Below are 24,793 nucleotides of genomic sequence, written 5' to 3' on the forward strand. Positions count from 1 at the left end.
GATAAAAAAAGACCCAACTATTCATTGTCTACAAAAAACACACAGTTTAAATATAAAGACACAGGTAGGTTCAAAGTAAGAAAATTAAGGAATATATATCATGCAACCACTAATCAAACAAAAGCTAGAGTAGCTGTACTAATTTCAGACAGAGCTGACTTTAGAACAAGGGAATTACCAGCATAAAGTATAGTATTACATATAATAAAGGAGTCAATTTTCTAAGAAAACTTAACAATCGTTGAAGTGTATATACTTCACAACAAAGCATGAAAATATATGAGGCAATACTAAACTAACACCTTTCAATCACTAACTGACAAATGCAGCAAACAAAATTAGTAAGGGTATAGTTGAACTGAATAGCACCAGCAATCAAGTGAATAAACTGGAATTACAGAACATTTCATCTAACAACAGAATGCACATTCCTCTCAGACTCACACAGAACATTCACCCAAATAGACCACATTCTAGGGCTAAAAACAAATTCAAAGGAATAGATTATACAAAGTATGCTCTCAGACTACAATGGAATTAAACTAGAAACCAATAATATCAGGGCTGAAAAGCTCAAAATAATTGGCGTCTAAACAACACACTGTGAAACAACATAGGGGTCCACAGAAGTTTTTTAAATATTTGAACTAAAAGAAAACAAAAATACAACTCATGAGATTATGAAATGCAGCGAAAGCAGTGCTTAGAGGAGAATTTATAGCATTGGGTGCACACATTAGAAAGGAAGAAGGAACTAAAACTAGCCATCTAAATGTCCACCTTAGGAAATGAGAAAAGCAATATAACCTAAAGCAAGCAGAATACAGGTAGAACAGAACCAATAAAACTGAAAAGGAAAAACAAAACAAAACAAAAACAAAAAAACAGGCTATCAATAGTGGGGGGAGAAAAATCAATGAAACCAAAATGTTTCTTTGAAAAGATCAATGAACTTTATTTGAGAGAGAGAAAAGACAAGTTAATATCAGAAATCAAAGAGGAGTTAAGATTATTATTTGATGGACATTAAAAAGATATTGTAATAAAGTAATAGTAAAAACAACTCTATGCCCACAATTTTGATAGCTTAGTTACAATGGATCAATTCTTTGAAAGAAACAAACTACCAAACTACACATATAAAAATAAAATTATCTGAATAGGCCTATTTCTACTAAAGAAATTTAATGAATAATTAATAGCTTTCTAAAAAAATAATGAACTAAAGCCCAATTTCACTGGTGAATTCTACTAAATATTTGAAGAAATAGCACCATTTCTCTATAAACTCTTCCAGGAAATAGAAGCAGAGGAAACACTTCCTAACTAATTCTATGAGGCCAGTATTATCTTAATACCAAAATTGGCTAGACATTACAAGTAAGATCAATATATCTCATGAACACAAATACAAAAATACTAAGTAAAGTACTAGCAAATTGAATTCAACAATGTATAAAAAGAATTATACTGTATACCATAACTAAGTCTGATTTATTCCAGGGATGTAAGACTGACTCAATATTAAAAAAATTATAATCCATCACATCAACTGGATAAAGAAAAATCACGTGATCATATCAATAGATGCAAAAGAAAGCATTTAACAAAAAAAATCCATTCATGATTTAAAACAAAAAACTCCTAGCAGACTAGGAATAGAGAGAAACACCCTGAACATGACTTTAAATTTACAAAAAAAAAAAAAAACTTTAAATTTACTAAAAAATCTATAGCTAACACCATACATAGTGTTGAGAACCTAGATGCTTTCATTAGGATGTCTGCTCTTATTACTTGTTCTCAACATTGTACTAGAGGTTCTAACCAGGAAAATTAGCCAAGAAAGATACATAAAAGATATTCAAATTGGGGGGGGGGGGAGAAACTATCTCTATGTACAGATGAAATGATCATATATACAGACGACTCTAAAGCAGTGGTTCTCAATTTTTCTAATGCTACGACCCTCTAACACAGATCTTCATATTGTGGTGACCCCCAACCATAAAATTATTTTCATTGCTACTCCCTAACTGTAATTTTGCTACAGTTATGAATCGTAAATATTTGTGTTTTTCCATGGTCTTAGGCGACCCTGCTAGCGGTTCTGACCAACAGAAAACACAGATATTTACATTATGATTAATTAACAGTAGCAAAATTTCAGTTATGCAGTAGCAACAAAAATAATTTTATGGTTGGGGGTCACCACAATATGAGGAACTGTATTAAAGGGTTGCGGCATTAGGAAGGTTGAGAACCACTGCTCTGAAGAATCCACTAAAAAACTATTAGAACTAATAAAAGAGTTGAGCAAAGTTGCAAGATATAAGATCAAAGTACAGAAATCAATTGTATTTCTATAAACTTGGAATGAACAATGTGAAAATGAAATTAAAAAAACTTCCTTTAATAACATTAAAAATAAAAAATTTAAAAAACAATAAAATTTACTCTGCAAATTACAAAACATTTTTGAGAGAAATTAAAGAGCTAAATAAATGGGAAAATATCCCATGTTCATGGATTGGAACACTTAATATTGAGAGAGCAATACTCAAACTTTCAGCCTCAAACCAATCATCAACAGAATCCCATTTAATCTCTCATAGAAATCTGTAAGCCAAATCTAAAATTCATATAAAATTGCAAGAGACCTAGAATAGACAATCTTGAAAAGGAAGAACAAAGTAAGAGAACTCTCACTTCCTGATTTGAAAACTTACTACAAAGCAACAGTAATCAAGACAGTCTGGTACTAGTATAAGAATAGACAAAGAGGTCACTGAAACAGAATTGAGAGCCCAGAAATAAATTCACATGTCCATAACCAGCTAATTTTCAACAAGGTTGCCAAGACCATTCAATGGGGAAAGAATAGTCTTCCCAACAAATGGTACTAGGACAACTGGATAGACACATACAAAAAAATGAAACTGAACCCTTACCTCACACCATTTTTATATACAGGTATATAAAAGTATTATGTATAATTAGTGAATATATGTTAAACTATGCTAATACAATTACAGCATTATTTATAAGACTAAAGATGGAAACCCAAATGTCTATTAACTATATATATAAAAAGCCAGTGAATGGAACCCCATAAGGATCAGAATGACCTATTGCTAAGACACCCACTGCAGCCAGCGAACCAAACAGCCAACCTCCTGTGACTTTTCCCCACCCCACCCCTGCCCCCGCCAGCCCCACCCCGATTGGCCCGAAGACTCCCCCCAGCCGGCCCTCTCCCCTAATTGCCCCCTACCCCAATAGGAGGTGGGCTGACTAGCTAACCTCCTTCAGGCCCTCCCCCCAGCCAGTCCCATGCTCAATGCACCCCCACCACCCCGATTGGCCCATGGCCAGATCCCTCCCCACAGCCACCCCCTGACCGCCCCCCCTTCACACCAATCAGGGGCAGGGCCCACTGGCCTACCACCCATAACCCCTCACCATGGCCAGCCCCGCCCCCAATCTAGGATGGGGCCCACCAGACAATTGCCCACGGCCCTTCCCCCAGCTGGCCCGGCCCTGATCAGGCCCCAATCAGGGTGGGCTGGCTGGCCAACCTCCCACCGTCTCCTCCTCCTGACAGGCCCGGCCCCAATATTCCCCGATTGGGCCAGACAGACCACACCACTGCTTGAATTCATGCACAGGGCCTCTAGTAGATAAATAAAATCTGTTATATCTATACAATAGAATATTATTATCCTAAAAAGCAATGAAGTACCGATAATGCTACAACATAAATGAACCTTTAAAGTGCCCTGGCCAGTGTGACTCAGTTGGAGTGTCATCTGTATCGTTGGTTCAATTCTTGGTCAGGGCACATATCTAGGTTGCAGGTTTGATCCCTGGTTGGGGCATGTGTGTGCATCTCTCCCTTCCTCCCTCTCTAAATAAATAAATAAATAACACTGAGTGAACGATGGCAATCACAAAAGACCACATATTACCCAGCCAGTGTGGCTAAGTGGTTGAACGCCAACCCATGAACCAGGGGTCACAGTTCCATTCCTGGTTAGGACACATGCCCAGGTTGCAGGCTCAATCCCCAGTGTGGGGTGTATGGGAGGCAGCCGATTGATGATTCTCTCTCATCATTAATGTTTCTCTCTCTCCCTCTCCCTTCCTCCCTCTGAAATTAATTAAAAAAAAAAAAAAGAGCACATATTATAGCACTTCCTACCTTCTTTAGCTAGCACACCACCTTTGAAGGCATACAGGTTAATGAAATAAATCGAAAACCATTCCATTGTTATTGCTCCTTTCATCTCCTAGGAAAGCTATAACCCACCATTAAATCAGTACAAGCATGTCATCTTACAAATCAGATGCTGTTTAATGCAATTTTCAATTAAGAGAGATTACTTATATCAGGAATTCTACACAGAAACCTTTTGAATAAAAATTAATAAAAATATTTCAACTTAGAAGCTACTAATTAGGTATGTAACAGCACTCAGGCCCTCATAACTTTCCCCAGGAAAGGGGGTAGGAATCCTATTAGTGAAAGACAGCAAATACATGTGTGGACTGCTATTCCTCCTCTGAACAGCCCCTACTAACTGATCAGAGATGGAATCACAAATGGCACCTGAGGTGAAACTTATCTGTCATTGCCAGACAAGTGATCTAAGATTCCTTCCCCTTCTAACATTTTACTGTCTGTGACCTACTTGAAATCAAATACATTTGCAGTGAACAGCTCAGACACAGATAGAGACAATTCACTCAAACTAACTAAGGGGTTGGAACCTCAAAATACAGAAATTCTTAACCAACTTTAAATGTACAGTGTACTTTTATTTATAGATTCCTCTCAGATGTGAAACTCAGGGGAAAAAACAAGTTTAAGTAGAAAAACTTTAAAATACCATCTTTCTCAATTTCCAATAGAATAGTATTCTTTAATATGAACTACATTCTGATACTCAGGCACACTTGAATATTCCTGAAGAGACCCCTATAAAAAGAATTTCCTGAAAAGCAGATGCATAATCAGTTACAGATTTATATAGAACTCATAAAGGTGAGCACCTTGACTAATATTTAGACCAACAGTCGCCAACCTTTCTAACCTCACGGACCACCAGTAGTCCGCAGACCGTCGGTTGGACCACTGATTTAGACAATTACATAATTCTGTCAAAGTGTTATTTCTAGCATCTTCATGTGGCTTCTAAAGGTCAAAATGTCAAATGCTCCCAATAAAGCCCTTCCCACTAAATGATCCATTCCAAATTTCCTATTCTTTCTTGGTCTCTATCAAACTCCCATCCCCTCAGCCCAACTTGAAACTGTTATAAAAACATTCTGTTTCAAATTTTTAAAAAAACTTTTTTTTTGTTGCTTTTTTCAGGGAAAAAGTCAGAATTGGAGGGGTGCAAGGGAGGAGGGAAATAACAGTTGTCTGGCACCATCAAAAAGTGAAAATGTGTAAGGAAAGGGAGATCATTAGCCAAAATATAAAATGAGTGCTTACACAGGCCAAGTATTGTGCTAGGTGCAGGAGATATGGTATTCAAGATAAGGCCCACCCTTGAGAGAGGTTAAACTAGCCAGAAAAAAAATCTATATATAAAAGCCTAAGGTTAGTGAGGGGCAACCAAACGACCAAACAGCAGGCTGCGTGGGGCAACTAGGCCTGCAGGGGAGACAGTTGGGGGTGACCAGGCCAGCAGGGAGGACAGTTAGGGGCAATAAGACAGGCAGTTAGGAGCCAGTGGTCCTGGATTGTGAAGGATGTGCCGGATTGGAGAGGGTGCAGGCTAGGCTGAGGGAACCCCACCCTCACCCCTGTGCATGAATTTCGTGTACCAGGCCTTTAATAATAAAATGGTATAAAAAAAAAAAATAGTATCAATAAAACACATGGCTGAAACCAGTTTGGCTTAGTGGTAGAGCGTCGGTCTGTGGACTGAAAGGTCCCAGGTTCGATTCCGGTCAAGGGCATGTACATTGGTTGCGGACACATTCCTAGTAGGGGATAAGAGGCAGCTGGTCGATGTTTCTCTCTCATCGACGTTTCTAGCTCTCTATCTCTCTCCCTTCCTCTCTGTAAAAAAATCAATAAAATATATTTTTAGAAAAATAAAAATAAAAACACATGACCTGTGCTTTGAGCATTGGGAGGACATAACTTAGTCTTAGACATTAGGGAAGGCCTCATGTGAAGATTGGCCAAGGGCACAGTGACATTTGAGAAAAATATGACACACTCAAGGAACTAAAAACTATAAAATCCTTTTATGAACAAAGGCAAGAGATGAGTCTAAGAGAACATGGAAGACACTATAAGGGACTCAACTTCATCCAAAAGATGAAGGTGACTCGAGGAGCATAGATGTACTTCTACAAAAGTCTCTATCAGCTTACCTCACCCACTAGAAAGGTGTTCAAGAAGGGGAAGGTACAAAAAAATAACAAAAAGGGAGAGATGAACAGTACTTTAGAGACTTTGGAGTATATTCAGGCATCTTGGATTAGAGCTGCAATGCCTGGAACATAGATGCTCAATTTTATACATCTGCATGTATTATAAGCAAAAGGAATTATAGAGATGAAGTGCAATCAAGAGCTCAATCATATATTACTGTCATAACTGAGAAGTCTTATTAAGAACTGATTTTTGTAAAACTAAAAATACAGCTCTTACTATTTTTTGTCTATTAGCTTTTAAAAAAAATTGGTTGGTTGGTAGAGTTTGTTGTTTTTAATTGGGTTCAATTTAAAAGACACTATTCACCTTGTTATACATATATCTAAGCATGAAGTCCAGTAGAAATGATTTCCCTTTACGAAAAGCTCCTGCCACGGATACTACCACTATGTTAAGATCACGAATGTGCTCCTGTAGCAATATCTGCTCCAAAGCTTCTTCATCAAGTTCAAAGTTATGGTCATCTTCATGAGCAAGAACAATCTGTACTGGACATGGTTTCTTCATAACCTCATCAGAGTTTACTAGGTTCTCATCTTCATAATCCTCACCTAGAATTTAAAAAAAGAAAAACATTACATAAATTTCTGCATTACAAACTTTTTCTAAAGATCACAATTAAAGCAAAATTTCAATTAACTTCCCATACCACCCCCCCCACCACCACACACACACACCCCTACAACCATCCGAAAATATTTACAATGATGGTCAGGTAGAGGTTGGATTTCCCATTCCTTCTATTATAAGACCAAGAATACCAGTAAGATTTCCCACTATATCTATAATAAAAGCATAATATGCTAATTAGACTGGACAGCTGGACAACCTTCCAGAGGAAGCTGGGACCATGAAGGCCAAGCCCCTTGCACAAATTTCATGCATTGGGCCTCCAGTATACAGATAAGCCGCAATACTAAATATGGACTCTATCTCAATTAAGTCTTTAACAGCTGAATGTGAACAGTAGATGTTGCTGAGCACTACATTATTCTATAAACAACTTTTGCTACTGTATGCACAAGAAACTAGTTGGAGGTGGGAGGATCAATTTCACCTAATAATTCACAATCCAATTTTCCTTGTAGGTACTGCCTGAAAGTTACTCCAAGTTACAAAGATTAAAATATGTAAGAAATGTAAATACTTTTCATTCTGAAACTTCAAAGGGCTATGTTAAGGTCCTCAGACTTCTCCAAAAATGAGACTATGATAAAGATAACGAGTCCCTAATTTAATAAGAGTAACTCAGTGGTGCACAGGATTAATGTTCAGTGGAAGACACAAGAAAAATGGTCAGTGAGGTGCAGTTATAACTTAATTATAACTTAGTTTCAGCTACCTCTCCTGTTCTTTTTCACCAAATACCACAGCCACCACCTTTAAAATCACATAGCTCCCAAAACAGCTACATAAACTCTTCCTTGTTCACCTAGCACACCTGAAGAAAGTAACTGTTACAGAAGAACTTTTCTGAACAATGTGTCTCTCTCAACTGAATGGGAGTAAAAAGCCGAGACAGGCTGTAAACACAGATGACAAACAGCAAAACTAGTTAAAGCCCATTGCTACCACTCTATAAGCATAAACTGGCAAAGCCTCAAACTAAAATTGCTTTACTTTCAATACTCTACTGTGCTTTTGTAACCTTTATTATAATTAGGATTCCCACAATAAGGATCAAAATTCAAATTTCTAACTATAAACACTATGACCAACTCAAAACCAAGCACTGTTGGCAATTAGCTGATGCTAACATCCAGTTAAAAACCTGGAGTTGTGCTTAGCACAAATATATGCACTGTGCTCTCCTTTTTTGGGCGTAAATTTTCTTAAATTTTGGAACTTTTTGCTTTCACTATAATCTCAAAAAAAGTAAATCACCATAATGTCAAAAAAATTTTTAAGTAAAAATATTGTCACTCTAGAAATAAAGCAAAGCACTTTAAAGTCTACAGATGTGAAGAATAAAAGAATACAAATTACCATCCACGTTCAAACTATCATGTTCAACAAAGCACAATTGTGAAGGACACGGAAATATAACTGAAGGAAGCACAAACCTCTAGGTCAGTACAATTACCAGTAATCTTGCTAAATGTGACAGACTGACTAACAATGTGGGACAACTTCATAGAACGCATATCAGCAAATCCATAAAACTGAATCAGAGGCCATTTTCTTATAAAGGCACAGTCTACAGTCTTCAAAAGGCTTAAAAACTGGACAGGTGTGAGCTAGTAAAGGAGTAAGTTTTTAGCTGACAATATTATTTGAGAAGTTTGGGAAGATAACTGACTGGCTCTGAAATTCGGTGGAAAGCATTAAGTGCCATTACAATGCACTGTTACCTGGAAGAGAAGAACTTGCTATGTGAGATCACTGTCAACAAAACAGAATTTCTCAGAAAGTGAATGCATTAGTAAAGCCAAGAAAGAAAGAGCAATGCAGAATTTCAAAGCAAACTTGATCTGTTAGAATTTCACTCAAAATAGTTCACCAACAAAGCACTTTCAAAGTGGAAAAGCAAGAAATCATTGAAGAAAAATTCTTTCCTCCCATTTGTTATTCGCAGTTTTAGAGCATCAACAAGGAAAATATTAAGTAGAGAGTAACTCTGGATGTAATTCTAAGATCTTTATTAAAATAACATTTGAGTATTATGTATATAATCATTACTAAATAATATGTTTATATTGGACATCTAGTTTATATTCCTAATAAATGTTCTTAAAAGATTATCCAATATTCACGTATTTTCAAGTTCAAGTATGATACAGAATGAAACAGATCTCCTATATCAAATTACCAATGAGAAATAACACACACAGGAACTAATCTGTCTGACGTAGACTGTTTAACTGGGAACCAATTAAATAGTACCTAAAGTCCTACATAAATAGAATCCAGGTAGTCTTCACTCTAGAAATGGGAACTACAAAAAGGCAGCATTGCACCATGATTTCGAAGACTGCTAGGTGAAAAACTGATGAGATAAATCAGCAATTTTCCTTTTTTAATCTCATGGCACACCTAAACTAATTACAAGATATGTGCAGCAAACCAAAAATATATTTTTTTCCTGATCTGACCATAAAAAAGGTATAATTTTATTCATTCACACCAGATAGCTACTATTATTGGCTGTTGTCATCTTTTATTTGACAATCTAAGAGAAAAGAGGTCATAGTCAGGTATTGCATGTTTTACAATTTCCTGCGGCACACTAGTTGTAAATCGCTGCCTTTAGGCACCTAATTATCTAAAAAGTCACTCTGGAGCAAAAAGGGCAGGTAATTTTTGTTTTTTGTTTTTTTTTGTAAATCAATCAAATGTGTGCCTATTTTTTTGTCAGATTGACAAAAAATATTTTTTTTTTTGGTGTGATGCAGAAATGCAGTAATTAGTTTATGTGTGCCATGATAATCTTATTTCTACTCTTTCTGAATGTATATATAGTTCATAGTTATTTCAATGTATAATATTAGAAGTGTTTGGGGTCTTTCTTTATAGGTTTAGTGATGTTTTATTATATGACCAGAAATGTGCTACAGGAATTTAAGTCTTGTTTATATTAATTAGCTTATGGTAAACTTGGTTATGCTATATGTAATCTCACTGCAGTTTTAATAACCCATCAAAATTAAGTAAGAACTTGCTGTACTTAAAATTAAGTCTAACATATCACTCACAGGGGTTTTGGAAACTATGCAGCAAAACTCACCCATTTTAAAGATAAGAAAAACACATGCCTAGATCACTAAAGGGCCAGGTCTTATGAATTTAGTATTATTTCCTCTATAACAGTGCTTCACAAACTTTTAACATGTACATGAATGACCTGGGGATCCATGTTCTGATTCAGTAAATCCAAGGTAGAACCTGAAACTGTACACTTCTAACTCCAACATGATACCAACACTGCTGGTCCTCAGGAAATAACAGAGTACCCAGGGTCACAATATTTACAGGTGTTTAGTATGTAAATATCACTTTATTTCATTTCATGTAATTTCAAGTGATGTTCAAGTTCCCACAGTAGAAAAAAGTTTAAGCTCAACTATAACCATTCATTCTTCCTGGGAGACCGCTAACACTATGACATAACTCACCACTCCACCCTGGCTACCTACTTCAAAAATGTGAATGTAAAAGATATTTTAATATGTTGACATGATATAAAGCTAGAGTTGAAAACTACTAGGAAGGAATCATCATCAGTCACCTGGGTGAGCTTTTCTAGTAGTGCTCAACTTCCCCTTTCTCCAAATAGGTACTGCCTGGAGTAAGAATGACAATGACACAAATTTGGACTTCAATAAACTGTTTTTGAAAGAGAGAAGAAGCTATTTGCCAATCAGTTACTACAAAAAAAAAAAAGAAAAAGGTTTTAACTATTTGCTCCTATAAAATGTTATTAAAAAATGTATAAAGTTAACTGCTCTCATATGAAACTGGAACCACAATGCAAATTGCCAAAATAAAAACTTGACAGATTCCTGCAGAGGAGCTATTAACAATGTCAGATATTAATTATGTGGGAGAGAAAGAAATTTTACACTACCCTTCTTTCTAGTCTTACAGCTGGTCTGTTTAAATTGATTTGAGACAAAGAAAAAACCGAATTTAATTATATATTGATATGGGAATCCCCACAAGCATGACAGGTTCAGAGACAGAAAAGTAAAATGAAGTAATATAATCATAGTGTAACTATCTGTGCTTTCCAATGGTCTTAGACTCTACAGCAGCGGTTCTCAACCTGTGGTTCGCGATCCACAGGTTGAGAACTGCTAGCAGGGTCGCCTAAGACCATCGGAAAACACAGATATTTACATTATGATTCATAACTGTAGCAAAATTATAAAGTAGCAACAAAAATAATTTTATGGTTGGGGGGGTCACCACAACATGAGGAACTGTATTAAAAGGTCACGGCACTAGAAAGGTTGAGAACCACTGTTCTAGATAGTTAAGGAGGAATAGGGTCTCAACTGCATTCAGCGCAAAATAATTCATAGGCCAAACTGGCACATTTGGGGAGGCCTGTTCTGAACCCCTTCAGGTGACGTCCTCCATTAGCTTTATCCCTTTGACCAACAAGACCATCCTAAATCACCAAGTTTTAAAAACGCTTGTAAAGAGTATATAATGTAGTTCATCTCCTTTCATTACTATCAAATCAAGAAATAAACAAAAAATTGTTTTCCTATAAATTTTACATATTATTTTGCACTTGAAATCTGTTTCCATAGTAACCAGCGCTAATGCAACAGAATTTCTGCTGTTCCCATTTTAAGAATACCGAATCATAAAAATTCCTTCATGCATTTATCTAAATAGATGAAGAAAAATGTAAAATAGATTACAAACGTATCAGCTAAATGTATTTTCCCAGAGCTTATCATCAAATATTAAGTAGTTCTTTTTTTTAATATTTTATTGACTTTTTACAGAGAGGAAGGGAGAGAGATAGAGAGCTAGAAACGTCGATGAGAGAGAAACATCAACCAGCTGCCTCCTGCACACACTCCCCTCCACCACCAGGGATGAGCCTGCAACCAATGTACGGTACATGCCCTTGACCGGAACGGAACCTGGAACCCTTCAGACCACAGACCGACGCTCTACCACTGAGCCAAACCTGCTTCGGCAAAATATTAAGTAGTTCTTAAAGAATACATTTGAATATCAGTGTACTTTGAGATAAAAAATATTTTTCAACTGAAATACATTTTAAATTAGGCATTTTAAATGAGGCTGGAGTTATAAAGCAGTTTTGTTGCTAGTTAAGAGATGCTAAAATGAGTAATGGCTCATGGAACTCTGAGCAACAACACAAATTCAGAAAAATTCTATTTAGGCTCTGCAACTTAAGAGTCCTCATTTAGGTTCTTCTCTATTTTCTTCTAAAGGAAAGTTTTGCAGAAAATCTCACCCAAGTCACCCCAAGAATCTTGCATCTGCTCTTTCTTTGGGGAGTGGGGGTCTACTTTTGTTCCCTGGTCCTCATTTTTAAACACAGTACAGAGTAGTGAAACTTTTTAAACTTAATTTTTCATTAACTTTGTTCATATACTAGAGGAATTCTTACACATATGCACATGGAGAAAGAGACAAGGTCTCTTGTTTCCTGAAGCATTGTTTGTAACCATAAAAATAAAAATTGGAACCTGAATATCCATGAATAAACCACGAATTAATTGAAATTATGAATAAGATCTAAATGTGTACACATGGATAAACCTCAAAACCAATGTAAAATGAAAAAAAAGTCAAGCCACAAGTACACAGTTTAAGCCACTTACTAAAAAAAAAAATTTTTTTTAACATATGTATTATTTAGGGAAAATATATAGACATTTTACACAACTATTTAAAAACCAGAAAACATATATATATCACTTGAGAGGCATACATCTGAGGGGGAAAGAAAGGAGATAGAGAACTCTTCAACTATACAGTAACACTTTCTCTTTTTAAAAAAGGATTTTAAACAAACATGGCAAATATTAATAGACCTATGCAATGGGCATTTGGGCATCTATTACAGTTTCCTGTCGTCTTTATAACTTTGAAATACGTTACAATTGTTTTTTAATGAAGTATTTTAAACTGCTTCAGAATTTACTTTCTGAATTCAGAATTTACTCACTGAAACTCTTATGACTGACTTATGCCAGGCACTGTGACAAGAATCCTCTCCACAACCCCGTGTGTTAACAATTGTTCCCATTTCAGGGAATTCGCATTCAAAAAGTTTAAATTTTCTTTTTCTTGAAGATTCTACAGCTAAAAGTAGTATATGCATCAAGATTTCTACCTAGGTTTTTACAGTAAGCCCAAGCTGTTTCCTCTATACCAAACTGCCTTTAAATGTTATAGGACCAACCACTGTTCTCAGGTGCTATAGTCTAGAAGGAAGACTAAATCAGACATACTTTTGAATTATGCTTTTCACTTAAATCCCTGATATCAGCTCATCCATTCTTTTCTTTGTTTTGTTTTGTTTTGTTTGTTAATCCTCACCAGGATTTTTTTTTTCCTATTGATTTTTTAGAGAGAGTGGAAGGGAGGGAGGGAGAGGGAGAGAGGAAAAAAACAGATCTGAGACACATCATTTGACTGGTTGCCTAACAAACACACTCTGACACAGAGCAGGGAAGAACCCAGTAACATGCCCTTGTTTGGGAATCAAACACGAGACCCTTCAATCCACAGGCCAACACTCTAACCACTGAGACAAATCAGCCAGGGCATCATCCATTCTTGTCAGTTAAAAAAAAAAAAAAAAAATAGACACACATACATCTGGTTTAAAGGGTTTTATTTTGTTTAGGCAAAGTGCATTGGTAAATATCTAGTATTTCAGATGTCTAGATCCTTAAAGTTCTGAATCATACTGGATTTTGGGACAAAACTAGAATAACTAAAATAACCAAAATTACAGATACACATAACTCTACCCTAGAGATCAACAGAAATATTTTGCTACAGAATGGTCAATTCATCTGTAATTTAATTATACATGGTTCTACAACCAAGTTATACTGTCAGTATTTAATTAGGTACAGCCACACAATAAACTGTGAGTCCCATATACACTAAAACTTAATAAGAACCACCAGGGTAGCTTGTTTAAGATTAGCTTGTTTAACACTTCTCGTCCAGTGTTGAGACAGCTGATTAGATATGGGGTCTAGTAATCTACCTTTATAACAAACACCGCACTGAAAACCACCAGAGTAATGTTGATTCAGGGGACGAAAAGAATCCGAGTGGGGGGTATGGTATATAAGTCTTGATTCTCTCAATAAATATTCACTGAACACCCACTAATATGCAAATCGACCAAAGGGAGGAATCACCCATGGTGAGTGCACTCCCCCTGCTCAGCCAGAAGCCCGGCTCCAGACAGGCGAGCACGGTGGCGGTGACAGTGGCGAAAGCTTCTCCCGCCTCTGCAGCAACGCTAAGGATGTCCAACTGCTGGCTTAGACCCCCTCCCCATGGGAAGCGGGCCTACGCCAGCAGCTGGACATCCCCTGAGGGCTCCTGAACTGCAAGTGGGCACAGGCCAGGCTGAGGGGCCTCCCTGAGTGCATGAATTTCATGCACTAGGCCTCTAGTAATAGCATACTATCTCTACATAAAATCACAGCAATGAGTTTCCTTGTTTGTATAAAGGATAATGAGGCACAGATTAAGCAATGTGCAAGGACATAGCATTTTAAAGTAATCAAATAAGGATGCACACCCAGGTTTTTATAATAGTCATATCCATCATCTTCCTACTGTGCCAATCAAGCAAGTTTGCTGAATAAACTCAAAGCTGAATTAGTATGTGCTCAAAATTTCCAGAAAATTGAAAAAAGTTAGCAAAAATACAATCTGTTGCCTAGGCCCATGAACCTGGAGGTCACAGCTCGATTCCCGGTCAGGGCACATGCCTGAATTGCCAGCTTAATACCCCGTAGGGGGTATGCAGGAGGCAGCCAATCAATGTTTCTTTCTCATTCATGTTTCTATCTCTCTATCCCTCTCCCTGCCTCTCCCTAAAATCAATAAAAAATATATATTTTTTAAAGAATCAACCAATGAGTGCATAATTAAGCCAACCAACAAACCAATGTTTCCCTCTCAAATCATTAATAGTATTTTTTAATACAACTTTTTAATAAAAATAAGGGGTATATATAATATCTTACCTTTATAACAAATTTTGGCATACAGCTATTTTTCCCATTACTTTCTCCAAAAACTTCCTTGTCAAAACAATCATGTATATAGTCAGCATATCATTTATACAGTCATCCATTTGGGAAACAATTCTCTTTCACTCATAAGCTTTAGCAAAGGGCAAGTTTTAAGTTGTAGACTTTTAAAATATAAGATGCATAAGCATTCGGGATCTTGCTCTCTAGCATATGCCATCAGTTTTGGCTCAAATTAACTCTAAATAAGTAAATAAATAAATATAGTTTACTTGCCCATCTTTGGTAAGACGTGCATATATACTTATATATAATATAAATAAGTGTGTAACTCTAGTTCATACCGTATTCACTGACACAATGACCTACACAATGTGTCATGAATAAGTGAGAAAGGCCCCACCCTGCTTACCACAAGCCGGTAATTAGAGAGCAAGGCCCTACGCTTGATACAGAGATGTACAATTTGCTAGTAATAATCCTAACTCCCAAGGTGTGAACACAAACAAGCATAAAAGCACAGTATGAAGAAAATGCTATCCTGGACTATTTAAATTGGGGTTATTAATGAAGACATCCTGAAGAAGGCTGCATCCCTCTGAGCCCTGAAAATCAGATTAAGGCCAAACTTGAAAGTTTAGGCTAAGGGAGCTGGCATTACTCTGAGGAGAGCCACGGAAAATTTTGAACGCGAGTGATAAGATCAAAGCTGTGTTAGAAAGATAAGGTGAAAGTGATGATGAGTGAGGAAGAAGTGTAATGAGAGTCTAAAAACAGAGAAATCAGATATAAGGCAACTGGAAGAGACTGAGTATAAGGTGAGCCGCACAAAGTGAGGAGGTGACAGTAAAAAGAGAAAGTGATGCATGTAAGAAAGAGCTAGCTAGTTTGGCATCCTTCTTTGGACGAGGCAACAAATAACACTAAGTTACTCCATATTTTTTGTAAGAGACATTCTCTTTCTTATAAGCCTTCGTAAAGCAACAATGCGTTCAATTTCTATTTTCAAAAGTATTTTTGATACAGTGACTACAAAGTTTTGTAACACAGTGAACAGGAATCCAACGTCAGAGGAGGTTTCCCTGACTCAGGCAAATAGTTTAAACATTCCTTTTCTGCCCCCCCCCCCCCCCAAAAATTAACTCCATAGTAAGTCAAAAGATATTAAACCCACAAAAGAGCTACTGAAATTTGGGCTAACCAGTTAGGAAAGGAGTCACTAAAATTAATAACAATGCACACAGAACCCAAACTTAAATTTAGAATAGGGTTTTCATGACAAATCTCAAATAGGTATCTATCTGCCAAGTCTCTGGAAATAAGATGCTTAAGTTCCATTTTGCCAACTCTCTACCTCAGATGACTTGTTAAAGGAGCAGTTTTTTTAAAAAAGGGGGTTTTGGCGGAGGGGGTAAAGTATACACATAATACAAGCCAAGTGCTTTTAAGACATTATCTTTTCATCTTAAACTTTTAAAGTGTGTGTGTGTGTGTGTGTGTGTGTGTTTTAGTTAAGGAAGCTGAAGCTTGGTTGTGATGGTGATTTGAACATGGTCAACTGATAGACAGTGTGGCGCACATCTGTAATATTCCTAAACTTTGGAATCTATACTACACTACTGGACACTGAAGCAGATGCCCACAAACTCAACACAATCCCTATTAAAATACTAACAGAATCTTTCATAGACCTAGAACTAACTCCAAAATTCATATGGAACCAAAAGAGGCCCTGAATAGTCTCAGCTATCTTTTTTTTTATTTTTTTATTTTTTATTTTATTGATTTTTTACAAAGAGGAAGGGAGAGAGATAGAGAGCTAAAAATTTCAATGAGAAAGAAACATCGACCAGCTGCCTCCTGCACACACCCTACCGGGGATGTGCCCGCAACCAATGTACATGCCCTTGACTGGAATCGAACCTGGGACCCTTCAGTCCACAGAGCCAAACCGCTGAGCCAAACCAGCTTCCGCAGTCTCAGCGATCTTAACAATAAAGTTGGAGGGATTACAATATCTGATATCAAACTATACTACAAACCCACTGTAATTAAAACAACCTGGTGCTGGCACAAGAACAGGTATATGGATCAATGGAACAAAACAGAGACCTTAGAAATCAACCCACGCCAATATGGTCAACTGATATAGACAGTGTGGCGCACATCTGTAATATTGTAAATTATAAATAAATAAAATTTTAATTAAAAAGCAAAAATGAAAAGGGATTTCTTATATGCAAAAGATTATTTACATAAGAATAAGAGAAACACTGAGAGATGGTCAAAGAATACAAACATACAATTAATAATTTGCATTCAGTTACCCATTAAATTTCAACATCAATTGTAACCAAAGATATGTAAATAAAGCGGTAAAATCTCCATTTTTACCTATGTTGCATTTTTAAATAATGCCCACTTGTATACAAAAGTATCTGTAAATAAGCACAAACCTAACTAATGGGAGACAGAATGGATACACCTTTCTGAATGGATTTACTGATGTATGTCTTCACTCTTGAAAATAAACATGCCATTTGACCCACAAATCTACTTTTATTGCCTATCCTAAATGTCAAGATTTATCTACACAGATGTTTAGAAATAACCGCATATCCAAAAAAGATTAGTTAAGCAGTACTTCAATGCCACTTAAGAAATCAAGCTGTAGAGATTTTTTTAATCACATAGGGAAATACAATATGCAATAAAAAAGTAAATTACAATAAGATCTCAATTTAGGAAAAATTACAAAAGGATATAAACTAAAAGATGTATACTAAAATGTCAGCACTGGTTACCATTAGTTGATATGTTTTTACTTTCTTCCTTTTTATTTTGTGTTTTCCAAGTGTCTACAAAAATTATTGCTTTTCAATTTAAAAAAAAATAAAACTTTTACAACAAGGTGTGAATTATCATATCACTCCTTTAGGTAAAGGGCTGTGGTCGGTCACAAACCCTGTTCCATCAATCACAAGTTTAGCTATAACTTAAAGGCAGTGAATTTCTATCTTAAGCCAGAGGGAGGGGAAGGAGAAAGTCTGGATAGAGGTGGGCAAAGGAGGAGAGGTGGAGGAGGGTGAGACATCTGTAATAATCTCACCAATAAAAAATAAAATATTTTTTAAAACTCCGTCTTAACACCCAGTTGTAAGACATTTGGCACCAGCTACAACTGTTGACCTTCCCTTGACCTTCTAGCCTAAATTTAGAATTTTTTGAAAACAATATCCAAGTGCACAGTCATTTTCTTGGAATACGTAAAAAGCCTCTCAATTCTGAACAAAAACTCCACGTAGCCAGTCCATATTGACATACTTATTTTAAAATTAAAGTGCTGATGAAAAGAAAACAGCAATTTCTGAAGATCTGATTAATAACTGTCTTTTTTTAAAATCTAAGAACAATGTTCATTTCCAGCCAAAATTTCTCTCCTATTCAAAAAAAAATCACCCTTCATTCTAATACAAGTGAACTTAATCAAACTTTTCATATCTCATAAATCCTCTCATTCAAATACAGAAAAAACAGCTTATGTGTGCCAATTTCACCCCCTTTAAAGAATTTAAGGAAGGCTTTAAAGTTCAAAGTACCTTCATAAGTTATTATCTATTTAATAATAAAAAAATGTTTAAAGACTAATCAGTTGATATCAACCTTGTAGGAGGTGGAAAATGTTATTACTGAGTAATCCAAGCCTCCATTCTGAAGGTCACAGGAAGTTTATAGAACTCAAAAGCTCAAAAGTAAGTCATTGGTTAAAATAACTATGTTCTAATCACTACTCGTGACTCTACTATAAATTATTATATAAAGGGGAAAATTTTTTTTATTGATTTGAGAAACAGAGAGAGAGAAGGGAAGGGGGGAGAAAAACATTGACTTGTTTATTCCACTTATCTATGCATTCATCGGCTATTCCTTATATATGATAATAATTAGTATGGTATTAAGTCAATCATTTTTAGTCATTCTTATGCACAAAGACCATAGTTAGATTTTGCATGTTTACTGTTTAAAATGCACTCTACTTGGAAACTGTCATGACCTTAACTAAAAAATGAATTCATATTGAGTCTTGTAATTGAAAAAAGCAATTTCAGAAGACTATTTTGCCATATTAAGTGATTCTCTAAAATGCAAGTTTATTAAAATAGCAGAAGTATGGATGTTTACTTTTATCTTATAAGAAACTAAACAAAGGCCTTTCAAGTCACCTATTTTACAAATTAATTTTTCGTTCAAAGTCTCATCTTAGATAACCACAAATTATAGTATTAACTACCATCAATACAATGTTTTCCTTTGGGTTAAGCACTTTTATCACATTTAACACTCATAATACCCTCATCCTGAACACATTATCACCATTTTACACATAAAGTTAATAATTTACCTACCACCCTTGTCCAAACTAAACCTCTGTCCACATTACAGAAAAACAATTACAAGAGACTTTCTGATTGCAAATAAACACATACAAATAATAGCACAAGTATTCAAACTGGCATTTCCTTACATATCTGTGCCTTAAGCACAAATTTACAAAACTGTCGTCTCATTTGTTTCCCTTAGCAGCCCTGACAGGGGATTTTGTCACTACCATATGTCATAGGCTTCAAGGATCAGAGAGCTGAAGTGAAGTCACTCAGGTTTTGATTCCTCCTCCTTTTTCCATACACCATCTCTCTTCTTTATGGTTAAAGAAACATAACCCCCACAATCTATAAGTATTATGCAATAAGAAGATGAATGTATTAGAGATCTAGACAAGCAACTTTCATCAGTTACATTCTTCACCAAGTTAATTGAGTTACTGGCTATTTTGATGCCAACCACAGAAATACAAATTATATAAATAAATTCTGTTAAGCTGGCATGTTAGCAAGGGAATCCCCTGGATTCTACTGACCCAGAAGTCAGTGAGAAGTACAAACTATCTCCTTGTGTAAAAACAGGGTGAATACACTAGTCTTCCATGAATTAACAGTTGTTTCAAAGACATCTGCCCATAAAATCCACCACCGTACAGCCATTTGCTCCAGAGTGGGTACTGAGGGTGGCTACCTGTAAACACACATTTCTACTCACGTTCAGCAAATATGTGTACACTCACACACACACAGTTGTGATTAGTAATAACTGGAAAAGTCGTTTTTAAAATACAATAGTTCTCTTGGCTCTGCACTTATGAAGACTTATGCTTCTCAATGTGCACAAGCAAAACTGTTCTATAATATTTAATTACTTCCACTTCTTCCTACAATGTCTACCGTTACCCTTTCTACTTTAAAACTTCTCACTCCTGCCCTGGCCAGTGTGGTTCCGTTGGTTGGAGCATTGTCCTGTAAACTGAAAGGTCATGGGTTCAATTCCGTCAGGGTACCTACATAAGTTAAGGGTTTGATTCCCGATTCCGGCAAATTCTGTCTGATTGATGTTTGTTTGTTTCCCACCCTCTCTTCCACCCTCCCTGCCTTCCTCCCACTCTTCTTCCCTCTCTCCTTCCCACCCTCCCTCCCTCCCTTCCTCCTTCCCTTCCTCAAGTCAATAAACATATACTCAGATGAGGATTAAAAAGAAAACATTTTTTATTTCCCACTTCACTTAGTGACTTGCCCTTTTACTTTTTTTTCTCTAATCCCCACCCAAGAATATGTTTTTATTGATATTGAGAGAGAAACACTGATGTGAGAAATGAGAAACATCAATCAGTTTGAACCTGCAACCTAGGATGTGCCGCGACCGGAAATTGAATCTGCAACCTTTTGGTGTTCCGGCTGACGCTCCAACCACTGAGCCACCTAGCCACCCATTACTTTTTAACCCTGTCTTCTCATTAGTATATCTGACTTCAAAGTTTTACCCACTCGTCTCTAATTATGTGACAATTTTCGATGAAGAAATGCCTCCTGCTTTCTGAGAGCGCCTCTGAGGAGTTTCTGTGACGAGTTACAATCATTCCCTCTAATAGCCAAACTCTATTCCCTCACAGAAAGATTTTGAAAGAAAATAAAATCAAAGCCAGATGTTTAAAGTACCTCGTAAAGTACTGTAACAAGTATCCTATTGCCATCATACTTTCAGGTTGGTTTGTTTTTTCGGTTTTTGTTTTTTGTTCCTGCTAGCCATTTTTAACGCTATTGGAGAAAGTCCTCAATGGTCTTCTGGATTATGGGTGCTGAGAGTAAGGGATAGGAAGAAACTTACATGAGTACTGAAATCATTGGGGAATCATGTTCAATTACTCTATATTCCCAACTATCTTCCTTAAGTTATATAATGTCCAAGAAAGTAAACACACCTGAACTTTGAAATTCCAAAATGGCTACAGACTACAGTACTGTTACACTTTTAAAAAGAAAGGGGGCGGGGGGGGGGGGGGGGGGGCGTTTCTCAGCGCCCATCCCAGAGAAAACCCCTTTGGTAAAGCTGTAAACTGCCATTACAAAAGGTTAACTTTTATTCCCATCCCTTACATTTCTGGCTCTTACAATTGAGCGCCTGCCTGTTAAATGGCTTTGCTTACAATTGTATGTCAAGCAGGTCTTCCACTGGGGCACAAACAATTTTTTTGATGTATATTGCTACTAAGTGTTGAAATTTTTAAAACATATTTTGCCCCGAAGGCCTGGCTCAATGATTGACTGTCTACCTATGAACCAGAAGGTCACGTTTCAATTCCCAGACAGGGCATATGTCCAGTTTTCTGACTTGATTCCCAGTGTGGGGCGTGCAGGAAGCAGCCAATCGATGATTCTCTCTCATCATTGATGTTTCTATCTCTCTCTCCCTCTCCCTTCCTCTCTGAAATCAATAAAAATGTTTAAAAAATAAAAATAATAAAACCATGTCTTGAACTACAGGATCAAACTAGATGACAGTCTTCCAGGCAGCTGCTTACTATCAGACATATGGGAAAAAATCACAATTTTGGAAAAATTCTAACAATTTCAATCAATTATTTTCACTTATGAATATTCAAAAACTTCATCCTAAAGTTATAAAACAGTAGCTAACGAAAAAGGAATTCCAAAATAGGTGCACTCTACTTAAGACCAGAATAATCTCATTTTACACTCATTCCTTATAATAAATTACTCTAAGACAGCTCTTCCTTCCCCCAAAAAATAATTTCAAAGGATTTCAAAACTTGACTAAACATCTACATATTCCAATCATCCTATAAAGCCATTAAAATATGAGTGTTAATGCTTTATAAAGATCCTACATTTCCTAAAAAAGAGGAAGCATTTCTCTTAAAAGTCACACGAAGCACCTAAGACGTAACTACTGGAGTTGCACCTGACTCACCCCAACTTGGTACTTCACCTTTACTCATCCAGAAAGCAGAGGGAGACAAAGAGTTTCTCCAGTCAAAAATAGAAGAGTCCCTCCTCATCACAGCCTGTTTGCTCTCCCTTCAAACACAAATCTTAACACGGTATTTGGTTTCTAATGTAGTAATAGGTGACTCAGAGCAAGTTAGCAGGGAGAGGGACTGTTTTAGGCATTCCTTTGCTAGGAATGACTATCAAGTGAAGACTAACTAGAAGGAGGAGAGAAGAAAAAGACTAAAATCTGCGAGGAGCAGACTGAGCACTGACTGAATAAATGGTGAGCCTGGTCTGTCCAGTTTTAGAAATCCCATTTCTTCTCAGTGTACCACAGCATAAAAAACGATGTTCTTGGCCACAGCGGAGCCAAAAACTTGTGCTTCTGATTAGACGGGTACACGGAAAGACAGCCATATAGACACACACACACACACACACACACACACCCTAGGGTCCAAAAGAGCTAAATTAACCAATCCATCTGCATTCCAAGCCAATTACTTGAGAATTCCAACCAGAAGAGATCTAGGACAAAACATCCCTTTTTTATTTATTTTTTTTTCCTGCGTAAACAGTTCTGCCATGTGCTTTGGTTGGCAGGTAGTAATAAATCAACCTTTACTTCCTGTTCTTTTCTCCCCTTACCAAATCTCTGCCATCTGACATCACCTCTGACCCGTCCCCGGGCCACCGGTGAATGAAGAAGTGTTATTTCACACAAACTTTTCTATCCCAGTGTGCCTTCCTGGCCACTATCTTATCAAAATGCCTTCCATTTCATCTCACGGGATCTCAGATCAGATTTTTGGAAAGAGAGAACTCTGAAAACCGCCCAATTCCTATCTAGTATCCTTAACCCAACTTTTCACCTGTGCCATGGCCGAACCGACCTAACTGGAAGCTTTTATGATTTCTATATAAAAGCCTTTGCAAACTTCATGCCTTTTAAGTTACCATCAAAATTCCCAGACAGAATTCCCTGTGTGCAATCCACACCGCAGGGAAAGATCAAGGCTATAAATTCCTAAAAATAGGGGTGCCGTCGGCGAGACGGCCGACGCACACATCTGGGGGGACCAGGGGTGTTCCTCGCGCTCCCGGCCCGAGTGGGAACCCCAATTCAGCAAAAACCCGGGAGCGAGGGGTCGGCCGGAGTGGGAACCCCAATTCAGCAAAAACCCGGGACTTCGAGCCGCCAGACACGCTCAGTCGGGGGGGGGGGGCGGCCTGAGCCCCTGCCTCGGACCCCAGTTTGACAACTTAAGTCCGGACTCGCACCCTGGCCACGCGCCCCCGCGCGGAGGGGTCCAGCGGGGCCGCGGGCGCCGGGAACCGCCGGGCACAGCCAGCCTGGCCCCGCGGGCTGCGCGGCCCCCGGGAAGGCGCCCGGAGGGTCCCCCCGACCTGGCGGCGCGCGAGGTGTCCGCTCCCCGCGCGCCTCCTCCGCGGGGCCCATCCCGCCCGGTCACCCGCCGCCCTAGGGACACGGCAGCGAGAGCCCGCGGTGACAGGTCGCCCTGCCGCGGCGTCCCGACCTCTCCGGGGACCCGGGGACCCAGCCCGCCGCCGCCCTCCCCGCGCCCCGGTCCTCAGCCCCGGCTCAAGGCCGCCCCCTCGGGTCGGGGCGGACGCGGCGGCGGCGGCGGCCACGCGGAGGGCGGGCAGGGGGCCGGGCCGCCTCCCGAGCACCGACAGCTGCGGCCGCCGGGCGCCCCTTCAAGGCCGCGCGCGGCGGGCGTAGGCCCCACAGCCCGGCCGCCCGGCGCGGCGCCCGGAGGAGAGCCGAGCGAGCGGCCGCGGCCACGACCCCGCCGCCTGCAGCAGCCGGAGCCCGCGCGCCCCAGCGGCCCGCGCCCGCCCCCCGCGGCCCCCTCCCGCCGCCCGTACCTAGCGAGGTCGTGGACGAGACGTGGTTGACCTCGGTGCCGGGGTCGCTGGTCCGCCGCCGGCGCCGCAGCCCCAGGGGCGGCTGCTGCCTCCGCGCCACCTCGTCCCCCTCCGCCATCTTGTACCGATTTAAAATTAACTCCCCGCTGACGTCAAACGGCGCCGCCGCTTTATCCACCTCCCGGGAGCCGGCGGCCGCCGGCGGGTCCTAGCGCCGCCCTCGGCCCGCCTCCTTCTCCTTCCCACGCCCTCCGGGCCACGCCCCCCAGCGCCCTGGCTCCGCCCCCCGCCCCGCTGGCCGGGCGCTAGGTTTGCCTGGCCTTTCCCTTCTGGGATGCATTGGGCGCGCGGTCTCAACCCTCCTCCCCCCCACAGTCCAGAGATCTGTGTACACA

General features: G+C 38.7%; 1 protein-coding gene across 3 annotated transcripts in view; it reads right to left on the reverse strand.

Annotated features, from left to right (window-relative positions):
- ATL2 (atlastin GTPase 2) overlaps nucleotides 1-24,555 on the reverse strand; it is a 41,465-nt gene extending 16,910 nt beyond the window's left edge. For all 3 annotated transcript variants that reach the window (XM_084901448.1, XM_084901449.1, XM_084901447.1), the window contains exons 1-2: nucleotides 24,399-24,555; nucleotides 6,761-7,005 (exon numbers count right to left, since the gene is read on the reverse strand). In XM_084901448.1, the coding sequence (XP_084757574.1) occupies nucleotides 6,761-7,005; nucleotides 24,399-24,516 (363 nt within the window). In that variant the 5' untranslated portion in view covers nucleotides 24,517-24,555. The remainder of the gene's footprint in view (nucleotides 1-6,760; nucleotides 7,006-24,398) is intronic.
- Between the last annotated feature and the right edge of the window lie 238 nt (nucleotides 24,556-24,793).

This window comes from Pipistrellus hanaki (genome assembly GCF_964339955.1).
Source record: "Pipistrellus hanaki genome assembly, chromosome: 12".
Classification (NCBI taxonomy): Eukaryota; Metazoa; Chordata; class Mammalia; order Chiroptera; family Vespertilionidae; genus Pipistrellus; species Pipistrellus hanaki.